Source organism: Lynx rufus, unplaced genomic scaffold (genome assembly GCF_022079265.1).
Source record: "Lynx rufus isolate CCGP_SWC_20201006 ecotype Redwood Valley unplaced genomic scaffold, mLynRuf1.p SCAF_9, whole genome shotgun sequence".
NCBI classification, from domain to species: domain Eukaryota; kingdom Metazoa; phylum Chordata; class Mammalia; order Carnivora; family Felidae; genus Lynx; species Lynx rufus.
The window spans coordinates 101,283,553-101,297,366 of NW_025814897.1; the positions used below are offsets into that span (position 1 = coordinate 101,283,553).

Below are 13,814 nucleotides of genomic sequence, written 5' to 3' on the forward strand. Positions count from 1 at the left end.
TAAAAGGCTTATGAGCCACACCAAGGGAGATTTATCTCAGAAATGCGAAGTTGGTTTAACATATGAAAAACAATGTAATATATCACTTACATAGAATGAGGGAGATGGGGAACCGGATGGAATGTCTCCTCAGCCTTGAATGCCGTCTTTGGCACATCAATTTTGTAAAATATAATCATATTCTATGGTAGTTGTGAGAATACCAATTTATTTCCTTGAAATTACATTTTACCACATATACCTTTACAATTTATGTGCACAGCTAGTGATACACAGAGACGAATGGAAAACTGTGGCTTAGATTGATCTTTTAAAGTCAGAAGAATACATCTGGGAAAGATATCTGAGGGGTCCCATTTGATGACTTCCACTATTGCACATGCATTAGAAAAAAAAAACTTCAGTCTCAGAAATCTCTCTGGATTTATTTATTTTTTTCCATACATTCATATGGGTGGAAAACCAGATGGGCCTCAATTTCTTTCATTGATCATTTATTTTGAATGTGTCCAAGTTTCAACCGCCTGTAAGATAAGCATAAAAACTGGAATTGTTCTCCTGGTTGGTTACTAGGAAGCTAAAGTAAGTGAATATTTGTATAATAGTTAGAATGGGTTCCAACACATAGCAAGTGTGAGTTATTATATGGTTTTCTGACCACTGGAGTCATTATTTTTTTTGTTATTTAAAGGAATTCTGATGCAGCTGTAGTCCCTGTGCCCTACAGGAATCTAGGGGATGTTGTAATGTTATAAGAAAGGAAGAACTTCTAAGAGATATGCATGGCATGTCATTATGGCAATATGAGCTGTGTCCCACACATACGACACTTAATGTGACCTCTATCATGTAGCACCACAAATTCTGGGAGAAGGCATATGTGGTTTTAAACCATTGTTTCCCAATTTGGGATAATTTAAAAAATAATTTCCTGATGATATTCCATGGAGATGAACGATTAGTTGTGTTATATCATACGTCACCTTGGTTTAATTTTTATATATTTTGTTATACCATAGAGATTAGTAATTGTTTGGGAGCTTAATGGGCCCATCCCCCAGGAGCTTAAATTACAGTATAAGTAAGTGTCTGCCTGCTATATACATCTCATATCTTCAGCACCAGGGACAAAACGTAGGTCACTCAGGTTTGTTAGCAAGAACTAGGTTTTGGTTACTTGAAAATAGAAATGAATATATTTTGTCCGTAAACAATTATTTTAAAGATATATTGAACTCAACTCTCTTCTAATTAGAGAATGTTTTAACAGGACCCATATTTTCTGTCCAGTTACTGTTTAGAGTGCTTTTGTGTTTTGGTATTCAGAAACTATTAATGGTGAATTTGGAAGCGTTTTCTCTGTAACATAAAACATGGATGTGTGTAAAAGAATGCTAAATAAACAAATGGTACCTCTCTCTCTCTCTCTCTCATCTCTTACCACCCATTTTTCAGACCGATCTCTATCACAGCATCTAACATGTATGACCATTGAGAGTGTCCTTAGTTTTCATATTAATGCTGAGGTTTGCATTTCTGTTCCTGCCAGATGGTTATCGAGAGTCAGGACTTAAGAACTCTCTGTGGTTAGAAAAAGAGATGAATTCTTTTGGATTTGTTTTGGGTTTGTTATGAAATGGTTTCTTATCATCAGCCTAGGAGATTATGAAGCAAAACATTTGCCAGGTTGAATATCCTCTTTGAGAAGTAGGCAAGTAGGTCAGGTATTTTGCTTTGTTTTGTTTTTGTTCTTGGTCAGGTAATGAAAAACTGTGACTTAAGGGAACTGATATGTTTCCATGTCTTTAAGGTTAGCTCAAGAGACCGAGAAGATACCAAGATATGCTTCCATTCCAGAACCTCTTCACTCAATTTTCATTACGCGTAAGTGTAAAAGTCATGAGTCTAGTTCTCGTGCTGTCTAGAAGTGGGAGCAGAGAATAGAATCCCTCAATTTTTATTCGCCTTTTCCTTTAGGAAGGACCTCAGTGGTAGATCTCCCTTATATAGAGCATACAATGTAATCATTTCTGCAACCAACTACTTAAACAATCTCTATCATGTGTATTCATATCTCTATGGGTACATCTTCATTTGCGTCTATATGTGTATGCTGAGTGTACTATTCAGTATCCTTTTTATTTAAAAAAAAACACCTCATAAATGGGATTTTACATAGCATGATCCTGTTCTGTCCTAGATATGACACCCCAAAGTTTAACACTTGCTCCACTTCTGAAAATATTTATTATGGTAAATATTATAAACAGTAACGCAATACAGTTTTGGACATGATTTTTCACAATATTACCAATGTAACTAAATATCTTTTAATAGCTTATGAGGAATAAAATCTATCAAAAAAATATCAAATAGCTTTTATTGTTGTCAGGGTCAAGACTTGGATATATGCCCCTTCATTACTTTCCAGAAAAAGGTATTCAAGAGGTCTATCTCTCTGAATCTTTATTAGCATAGATCGTTATTATTATAATTGATTAAGCTAGTAAATCAATTAACCACATAGTGGGTTTGATAGGCACAATTCTCACCTTCAATGTATATTTTAAATCTCTTGTTTCATAATTCAGATTTTAACGAGTTTTTGTGAGCCACAAGCATCAAAAATTCTATCACACTTTTCCAAAATAGAATATGAGAAAAATTTGTCTCAAATTTATGTTCCTGATAGAGTCACGTAAAAATAAAAAAAACAAAAGAGTGTTTGGAGAATCAGAGTAGGTGTTACTCTCCTGGACAGAGCTTATTAAGTTTCTTCAGAGAACAGATGCTAGTGTCTGTATGGCTTTGAAATATATCATTGAATCTATCTTAAATTCCACCCAGAAACTGAACTTAATCATAGATAAAGTGATAGATAAGGGTTGGAATCATTCAAGGTTTCTGCTGATGCCTAAGTCAACTTTGGTCAGTGGGATCCACTGAGACTTTTAACCTTTTGAATTACTTGACCACTGTGCTTCTGTTGTATCTTATAGATACATTGTTTGATATCAATGTTATATTTTTCTGAAATTAATGTTAACCTGTTTTTTCCTCCCTTTTTAGAAGAAAGACAATATTTATCATTTGTTTTCCTAAGTCCAACACCTGGCAGGAATGGGCACGGGAAACTGTTCCAGTGTGACTGAGTTCATTCTCCTCGGATTCTCAGAAGCTCCTGAGTTGAGAGTCGCCCTCTTCTCTGTGTTCCTTCTCATCTATGGAGTCACGGTGCTGGGCAACCTGGGCATGATGGCAGTGATTCAGGTCAGCTGTCACCTTCACACTCCCATGTACTTTTTCCTCAGCCACTTGTCCTTTGTGGACTTTTGCTACTCCACTGTCATCGTGCCAAATGTGCTGTCCAGTATCTTAAACAAGGGCAAAGCCATCTCCTTCCTGGGATGCATGGTGCAATTCTATTTCTTTTGTGCCTATGCAATCACTGAGGTCTTCCTTTTGGCTGTGATGGCCTATGACCGCTTCATGGCCATCTGCAACCCACTGTTGTACACGGTCACCATGTCCCGCAATCTCTGTGTGGAGCTGGTGTCTTGTTGCTACCTGTGTGGGATGGTGTGTTCTCTGATCCACTTGTGTTTAGCTCTGGAGATCCCATCCTACACATCAAATGTGATTGACCACTTCTTCTGCGATCTGCCCCCTCTCTTATCCCTTGCTTGCTCTGATGTCACTATGAATGAACTGCTGCTGTACATCGTGGCCACCTTCAATGAGATCACCACCATCGTGATCATCCTCACCTCCTACTTGCTAATTCTCATCACCATCCTGAGGATGCACTCTGCCGAGGGAAGGCGCAAAGCCTTTTCCACCTGTGCCTCCCACCTCACAGCCATCCTTGTCTTCCACGGAACAATCCTTTTCACTTACTGCCGGCCCAGTTCTGGCAACAGTATGGATACTGACAAGGTGGCCACGGTGTTCTACACTGTAGTGATTCCCATGCTCAACCCCCTCATCTATAGCCTGCGGAACAAGGATGTGAAGGAAGCACTCAAGAAAGTGTTGGGATCTAGATTACCTTTTGAAAAACTATTTTCTTAACTAGACTCAGAGTTTCATCAGAGACTTTAATGACGGGCTGGATTTGGGTGTGTGTGAATGGAAAAGTAAAGTAGGGAAATAAAACTTGGGGACTCTGCATGCTGTTTTGTTTTCCACTTGCTTATCTAATTAAGCCATATAATATCTTTTATGGATAATTTAAATACACCTCTTGGGACCATATCTGTGTTATTCTTATATCAGTAGTGTAGCTTTGCAATTGTTATGCAAAAATATTTTCCAAATGGTTCAACATGATAAAACTTTAGAAAAACTACGTGTAAATTTTTCTAAAGGAGAATACTTGAGATATTTTCCATTTGCTGATAATTTCACCATGCTGCTCCTGATCTTGAAAATGTCCAAAAAAAAAGAAGAGAAAAGAAAACAAAAGAAAAGAAGAGAAGATAAAAGGTCAAGATTTCTGTTATAATAAACCTGATAAAGACAGGAAGTTCAGGGGTGCCTGGGTGGCTCAGTTGGTTGAGCATCTGACTTCGGCCCAGGTCACGATCTCGTGGTTTGTGAGTTTGAGCCCCACGTCAGGCTCTGTGTTGACAGCTTAGAGCCTGGAGTCTGCTTCAGATTCTGTGTCTCCTCCTCTTTCTGCCCCTCCCATGTTCATTCTCTGTCTCTCTGTCTCTCAATAATAAGTAAACGTTAAGGAAAAAAATATTAAAAAAAAAAAAAGGAAGTTCAGAGGAGTGGATTTTTTTTTTGGTTTATTTGCATTTTGTTTTATTGTGACTGCAGTTTCAAGAACCACTTTTAAAACATCCTTATCATTCTTTGTGAACTATCTCCTCTCTGCACTGAAATTCCTCGTGGTTCTGGTAGTTTGGCTCTACTCCCAGTTCCTTTGGAAGGCCATATTTATTTTTCAATGAAGACTCATGGGGCACTGATTTTATGCTACTCATTCATCTAGGAGCTTGGGATATATTAGTGAACAAAGCAATGAATGATCTCTGCTTTCCTGGAACTTTTATTTTAGCAGGCAATATACAATTAAAGAAATTAATTATTATTAAAAATACATTTGAACCATGTGAAGTATTTTAATCACTCAATTGGGTAGTAGAGTAACTCCTAAAGTAAAACAGTATGTTCATAGAAGATTTCACTGAAAAGCTGCATTTGAACAAAAACTTAAGGGAAAGCATTTCAGTGTGCAGGAAACATGAGGAGAAAAGACCATAAAGAAAGAGTCAGTAATATTTTTTGGAAAACAAAAAGCAGTACACAAAATCAAAGAGGTCAGACTAGATAGAAGAAGCAGAGGCGGTTAAGAGTAATAGAATAGGACAAGGTTTCAAAGGGGCTATTTTCCCAAGTTGATATTTAACTTTTTAAATATTTCTGCTTTAACTCTCAGGGAATCATGATGACCTAAAGGAGGGATCTTCACCCTTCTCCAACAGGGTCAGAGTGGATGGCAGGGAGGAAGACACTTATGCCTGCTATATGGTAGCCACTCAATATTTGATAAGGATGGTTTTTATAATTCCATAATTTTATAATGGTTGCAGGTATATATGGGACTAATCAGGGGTTGGAGAAGTGATTTTAAAATATAACATTTTGGTGCACCTGGATGGCTTAGTTGGCTGACTGTCTGACTCTTGGTTTTGGCACAGGTCATGATTTCATGGTTCATGAGTTCAAGCCCCACACTGGGCTCTGTGCTGACAGTGTGGAGCCTGCTTGGTATTCTCTCTCTCTCCCTGTCTCTCTGCCCCTCCCACACTCTCTCTCTCCTTTTCTTCCAGATTAAATTAATAAGATCTAAAATACATTTATATAAATTTTTGTATAAAATTTTCCTAATGCTGCTCCAGGTGTTCAAGCATTACGTCAGAGAAAAATGATTAATTTTAATTGTTTATTTCATGACCTCAAGAGAATGGGGCAAGACATAATCTCTAGGGCTCATGTCCCAAAAGTTGTACTATAGATATAAGAATATATCCATCAGTCCCAACTAAGAGTGGCCTTACCTTTGCCATCAGCAGGTTTGTTTTCAGATTCTAGAGACCGACTGATATTAATTTCAATGTAGGGTATCTGGGAAGCAGCACAGTGGGGGAAACTTAGACAGTTCTTGAGAATTATTTAGTCACTGCAGAAGTAACATATCTGGAACACGCAAGGAAGAGAAAGTGCATTTATGCTACACAGTTTTGTCTTAGAGGGCCTGGCTCAGATGAACAAGGGGTACCCTGGGTGGGAGGATAGAAGACGTCTGAGAACTTCAGAAATGTGCATTGTTCTGTTTCTGTAAGTTATGGGAGAAATAGTCAAGGTAGGATAGAGAAGATTGAAGTAAAATGAAACTAGCAGAGATTGAATAGACTCTCTAGTGAAAAAAATTAAAAGGGGCCAGCTTTAATTAAGATGAGAAAGCAGAAAAAAATTAGAGAAAAATTAGAACAAAATAAGGAAAACAAAGGTAAGAAGATTTCAGCTGTTATATTTCTTGGACTCAATGGTAGAGAAAGATTTTACCAACAATGTAATAATAGTATTTGGGATGCAAGAATCATCATGTTGAATATAACATTCATTTAAAATGAAACCTGAAAAGCCTTAGTCAGTTAAATATTATATTAAGCAAGAAGTGTGATAATGAGAACATCTAGCTTCATGATGGATGTCTTTTGAGGTTGTCTTTAATACTCAGATGTATGACTGACTATAGGGACAGAGAGGTCCATTAAGCTCTCAGTCTTGAATATGATCTGATATCTTTATTGATGGGCCATCTGAAACTATTTCTTGGGTTGTGGGACCAGAGATAGCCTTAACAGAGAGATGATTAACAGTTTCCTGGTGTCTAGACCTAGAACATGGGTCAGAGTCTGGTGTGTAGGAATGGACACATGGCTGGGGCTCCAATCAGGGCACTAGTCATGGATACATAGATTAGTCCCTATTTGCATATCGTTGGGAAAGTCAAGGTTTCTTTTATCACCCCTAGAATAAGGAAGTGGACATGATTATCTTTATCACCTATTCTAATTATTTATCAAGTGATGAGGAAAGATTGACAATTAAGAGCCCATTTGTTGAGAAGAATATCCTGAAAAACAAGTTAAGGTTTATTTGATATCAGATTTACTGAGTTAGAAAGAAAAAGATTAAAGTACTTTGTGAAATGTAACATAAAGTGTTATGGGTGTTTTTTCTTAATGTCATAGTGGAAACATATGTTGTAGACATTAATTTGTTTGGAAATTCCTCATTTTTGTACTGATTATAAGGCCGGCACAATCAGTCATTATATTATCCTAGGTGTATCTTTTATGAACTTCTAATGTTCAAGGGAAACTAAAAACTTTATGGGAAGTTTGATTTAAAAACCATAAATCCCTTTATCTCATATACTACTTATAAATATTAAAATTTACAGTTGGGAATTTAAACAATCTTTAAAGGTTTTATCTATCAACTTATTTTTTTATTTGTTTGTTTGTTTGTTTATTTATTTATTTACATAATCTCTACACCCAATGTGGGTCTTGAACTTAAAACGCCGAGATCAAGAGTCGCATGCTCTAGTCAGCCAGGCACCCCAAAGACTTAAAATTTTTTAATTCAATAATTATATATTTTTTTAACTTAAAGAGCATTTAAAAACTGTTTTGCATATTTTCAAATATTAGATAGTTAGCATATCTTGCTAACAAACACATAAAGAAATTATGAAAAGACATTTTGCTTCATCTTCAGTGGTGTAAGGGGCAGATAGGCAAGCTTCTTAGATGTTCACTCTCTTTAATATTTTTATTTTCAGGACCAGTTCAGATTCTGACAGGCAGAAACCATCATGTTACTGTCAGAGAGAAATAAAACTGGGGCTGTGTTCACTCTCTTGGGCTTCTCAGATTACCCAGAACTGAAAGTCCCTCTCTTCTTGATTTTTTTGGCCATCTACAGTGTCACTGTTGTAGGAAATATTGGGATGATAGTTATAATCAAGATTAACTCCAAACTGCACACCCCCATGTACTTTTTCCTCAGCCACCTCTCATTTGTGGATTTCTGCTATTCCTCCATCATTGTTCCCAAGACCCTGGCAAACCTAGTTGTAGAAGACAGGACCATTTCACTTTCAGGATGTGTAGTCCAATTCTTTTTCTTTTGTACCTTTGTGGTAGCTGAATCCTTTTTATTAGCTGTGATGGCCTATGACCGTTTTGTGGCCATCTGCAACCCTCTGCTCTACACAGCGGCCATGTCCCAGAAACTCTGTGCCATGCTGGTGGTCGGATCATACGCATGGGGAGTAGCATGTTCCCTGATACTCACATGTTCTGCTGTCAGATTATCTTTCCAGGGTTTCAACACAATCAATCACTTCTTCTGTGAGTTCTCTGCATTGCTGTCCCTGTCTTGCTCTGATATTTACATCAATCAGTTGCTGCTTTTCATTTTTGCCACCTTTAATGAGGTCAGCACACTGCTCATCATTCTCATGTCTTATGTGTTTATCATTGTCACCATCCTCAAGATGCGTTCAGCCAGTGGTCGTCGCAAAGCCTTCTCCACCTGTGCCTCCCACCTGACAGCCATCACCATCTTCCACGGAACCATCCTCTTCCTCTACTGTGTTCCTAACTCCAAAAACTCCAGGCATACAGTCAAAGTGGCGTCTGTGTTTTACACAGTGGTGATCCCTATGCTGAATCCCTTGATCTACAGTCTGAGAAATAAGGACGTCAAGGATACAGTCGGCAAGATAATGGATACTAAAGTCTTTTTTTCTTAAGCATGTTATTTGACTAGAGTTTGGCCCTGAAATATAAATCGTGTACCCATAAACGTTGATTATAAAGATACATTTAAAAATAATGAAGAGTCGATGTACAATGAAAAGAATGCAGATTTTTATTCAAAGAGACTGACCTTGATGCTCTCTCTTGCTTACTGGAAAAAAAAGTCAGCAATCCCCCTCATCTTTGGTTTTTAATCCACAAAAATGAGGTAACATAAATTAGCTCCTAATCTGATTGTGAGGTCTAAAAGGTAATATAAATATTATGTGGATACTTTGTATAATATCAATAAACATTAATTTCATTTCCCTTTCTTGTAACATACCTGGAGTAGACTAGGCTCTCAATAAACATATAAATTTATCTCCTAAAAGTAAAAGTAGCAGTTAAAATGGGACATAGCATTCCTTTCTGTGCAACGTAAAACCCAGTGTTAACAGTAAGGCAGTGAAGAAAGTGGCCTTTGTATAAAGTGGGAATGAAAAGTACCACCAAGTGTTTAAATGAAAGAAAAGTTCAAGTCCCTTGGGGAGTCTGAATAACCCCTCCAAAAACTAGGTGTTATTTGAACTTGGCTTTGGATAACAAGATGAACAGAGTTTCAGGACACAACATATGAGTTTTATTCAGAAGAGCAAAGCATTGCAAAATCAGGGAGGTCAGAATGCAATACTGAGTCACTTATCAAACAAACATTTTATTGAATGATTACTATATAACATGTGTGTGTGTGTTGCAGTGTGTGTGTGTGTGTGTGTGTGTGTGCGTGCGTGTGTTGCATTGTGTGTATAGGTTACTGGGCATGAGTGGAAAGTTGATAAGACATGGTCTATATCCTGAATGTGTTTTCAAAGGAGCTCCATTGTGGCAGTTTGATAAGCTATCATAGGCTCCACCAAAGGCTTAAAGATGTTAGATTGGATTTCACAAACTCTCTTTATTTATTTTTTTAGAGGAAAGAGAGAGTGAAGGGCAGAGGGAGAAAGAGAGCAAGAGAGAGAGAGAATCTTAAGCAGGTTCTATGCTTAGCACAGAGCCTGATGTAGGGCCAAGTCCCACAGTCTTGGAATCATGACCTTAGTGAAAATCAAGAGTTGGATGCTCAACTGACAATCCACCCAGGAGCCCCTGGATTTCAGAATATCTTATATGCAAAAAATAAGCATAATGAGTTCCTGCCCATACTATGTTTCATACTATTATTCTGCCTATGAAGATGTCAAAAACGTTATCAAAACTTTATTAATTATTTTCCTAAACATGAGCATAATCTTTGAATCCTTCTCAACTAAACTACTACCTTAAAAAAAAGTTCTCAAAACGAATTGTTTATATACTTTAGTCAAAATACAATAAAAATAAAAATACTAATTAGCATCAAGGCCTACTTAATCTGGCAAATTTAAAATACCAGATTTCTATAATATTAATAACACAGTTTACTTAAACACCTTGCACGTGCTTCTTTTTCTCTCTACTCAATATAGATAGTTAAAATTGCAAACAAATTATTACTATATTGAAAAACATAAATTTCCTGGTATTCTGGTAAGGGAGAACAATTTTATATGGGCTCAATAAAGTTACTTGAAATGTGCATATTATTTTGAACTAATGATCATTATTAAAATGTTCTATTTATATACATCATAAAATAAGGAATCACTTAAATAACCATTTTACATGGAAAGATACAATTCTAAGAAACAGTGTTTTAGAAATGGATGTCTGAGGAGGGAATGCATTTCCACAAATTTATCTTTCACTTTCTTTTGGTCCTTTTTTTATTTTCAAGACACTCAATACATTTTAGTGAGCCTTTTAGTTTACAACATGAGGTAAAAGGATACTCAGTCTCTTTAGCCAATATTTTACACAGCTGTAGGAAAATATTTCAAACTTTAGGGAATTATAACAGATTACATATATTACAGGTTGGGGAGCAGGTAAACAATCTCTGTGTTCTTGAATTTTCCAGTTCAGTCTTCCCTTCCAATAGTATCCAGCTCTAATTAGTTACATGTTTCTTCAAGGCCATGCTTTATTGCTGCTGATGTCTTCATACCTGAAATTTTGCTATTTCAGTCAATATCCTTGAATTCCACTTCAAATATGCGTTTTGCATTGGGTGGAATTTTGGCACCTTTCTTTCCATAAGCCCATTGTGGATCAACCTATAGTTAAGCCTTTTCTCCTTTACTCACTTATACACTTATACAACAAATTAACTCATTATTCATAAATGAATACAATTTTCCTACACTTATACAATCCTAATTTTCCTCAAAATTTGGGAAATTATTTATGTGACTCTTACATTGAATCAAAGATGAGTAATCCCTCTTTAGAGAGACTCTCATTGTACTTGTGTCTTGCTTGGACAAAGGATGATCATTTGGGGGTAAAAGTAACACCAACCATTTAGCTCTTACTCTGAGAAAACCAAAGCCCGTAACATGTAAGTGACCCGGCCAAGGTTGTAAAAGCAATTGTTGACAGAAATGAAAGCAATTGGTTAAGACTCCAGACATATCTTCTACTAAACTCTAGCGGACAATCTTGTGTTTTCTTTCATTTCAAGTTGCCACATTTCAAATTCATTATGACAGATTCTGTTGCTTCTATATAGAACATGACATTAGCCTCCAAATTTTTTCGTTGTGTGCATCTCAGTTTTGGAAAGAATTTAAGTCTGCATACAAAATATTTCATCATATATTTAAATAGCACAAAAAGTGTGATTTCTGTTGTGTAGCATAATTCATTTAAATTACATAAATAAGAACATCTGAAAGCAGATTTGTGTCACTCTTCTTCCTCAACCCATGTTCAATGTTACCCCAATCCATTGAATATAATTTTATAAATGACATTCATACTTTTAATCTCTTGGATTAATATTGCTCTTGGCAATATTGAAAGTTCTTTTTCATAGATTAAGTTAACCTTGTAATAATACAATAATAATTGGGGGCGCCTGGGTGGCTCGGTCGGTTAAGTGTCCGACTTCGGCTCAGGTCATGATCTCATGGTCCTTGAGTTCGAGCCCCGCGTCGGGCTCTGTGCTGACAGCTCAGAGCCTGGAGACTTTTTCAGATTCTGTGTCTCCCTCTCTCTCTGCCCCTCCCCTGTTCATGCTCTGTCTCTCTCTGTCTCAAAAATAAATAAACGTTAAAAAAATAAAAAAAAATAATAATTGCATCACTAATCAAAAACATAATTGCATTTGCAAATTTTGATAAAATACAATTACCCAAAATTGAAAAAAAATGTGTTTGCAAATATTTATTTTCGTGAGAAATATCATGAGTATATATTTGGATTTTTTATTTCAGTTAATTAAATGTATCCATGGAAAGATATCACTTAATGCTAGAAAGCAATAGGGTTAAGTATCATCTCTATTTCTACTTCTTAAAAAGAAAATACTGAGACTTTTTGGTCATGTTAAGAGTAATTGAGACTAGAAACTGTGTCAGAAATTGTGCTGTATTAGTAAGGTCACTCAAATCTTTCAACTCACCCAAGTTATGTGCCAGTTCCTCACAATGACATTTTATCAGAAATTTAAAAAATAACGCATCAAACAAAATTTATACTGAGTTTCTCCGATTTTGTTGAAGGGCAAAATTTTGGAAATTAATTCTCTCAACAGGGTTTGTTTACCCAGTCTGGTAGATTGCAAACATAGCCAAAATTCTCCAGTCCTCTGGTGTCTATGCCACCGTGCAGCTCTTCTGATTACATGGTGGAGTCAGTTTCCCCACTCCTGCAGGGTAGTCTGCTTTTCTGAGTAGCTTTGGCTAACGGAGAGTAGCTGCAATGACGTTGTTCAAGTTTTAAGCCTCTGAGAGGCAACATGGCTTTTTCATAACCTTGGGGATTTTCACAATCTCTCAGGTAAGTTTCCGTGTTAACAGGCACAGCCTGTCACCCTTACCTCCAGCATATGATCTGACATCTAGCCAAGTGCCCTACATGGGTGTGAAGTCCTCTTAGATCACCTAAACTGCCAAGCTCATATCACATACATAAGCAGACCAAGCCAAGATCAATCATGTCATGATCAGATCTGCAGTACTATCTTACAGACTTACACAACAGTGACCTATTCAATTAACAGTTGTTGTTTTCAACTAATATGTTTGGAAGTGGTTTCTCATACAAATGTTGGAATCACTCACTTTCTCTTTTGTTTGTTTGTTTATTTGTTTATATTGAGAGACACAGAGGGAGTGCAAGCAGGGAAGGGGCAGAGAGAGGGAGAGAGAGACTCGCAGGCAGGCTCCCTGCTCAGAGCAGTGCAGGATGCGGGGCTCAATCTCACAATGGTAAGATAATGACCTGAGCCAAAATTGAGTCAAATGCTTACAATGAACAACAAAATTAAGAAAATCACTGTGTTAACTTACAGAAAAAAAAATGCGAGCATGGAGTATAAAAGCTAAACATCTAAACATATGGGTAAAAAATCAACACTTGTGGGTTAACAACTTTCAACAGACATGCTTCTCAACATTTCAGTGGAAAACAGGGAAGGACGTGGTGTATTTTAAAACATTATTTTCTGAGATCTCACTAGATTCAGTACTCATTAAACACTCTGCCAGGAAAAGGGGATTTGAGTTTCATAACACAATGTGGCTAATTATGTTTGAGGTCTTTCTAATGATTCAGTGCCAAGCGGTAAATTGTGTAGGACTCGCTTAAGGAATCATATACACCGTGTTGGATGTGGATGTTTCTGTGTGATCTGTGAATCAACGTGTGACCTTACGCATCTTTCCACAATGCCTGCACTTTTCCTAAACTTCACAAAAGCCGTGTCCTAATTCTTTGCGGAAGAAAATAACTATCTTATGCATTTTCATGTCTTTTTTTTTTAAGAGACAGCCAAAAAATGAATCTGGGATCACACAATGGAGGATAACTATGAATATTTTTCTCCAACCTCAATCAAATGGGAAC

The 13,814-nt window shown here is 36.8% G+C and overlaps 2 protein-coding genes across 2 annotated transcripts; both read left to right on the top strand.

The window, feature by feature from the left end:
• The first annotated feature begins 3,120 nt into the window (after nucleotides 1-3,120).
• On the top strand, nucleotides 3,121-4,071 carry LOC124506042 (olfactory receptor 5L1-like). Its single transcript, XM_047072052.1, has one exon. The coding sequence runs from the start codon at nucleotides 3,121-3,123 to the stop codon at nucleotides 4,069-4,071; it is 951 nt and encodes a 316-aa protein (XP_046928008.1).
• Nucleotides 4,072-7,897: 3,826 nt separating this feature from the next.
• LOC124505505 (olfactory receptor 5D18) lies at nucleotides 7,898-8,839 on the top strand. Its single transcript, XM_047071472.1, has one exon. It carries the CDS (start codon nucleotides 7,898-7,900, stop codon nucleotides 8,837-8,839), a length of 942 nt encoding a protein of 313 aa, XP_046927428.1.
• The last annotated feature ends 4,975 nt before the right edge of the window (nucleotides 8,840-13,814 follow it).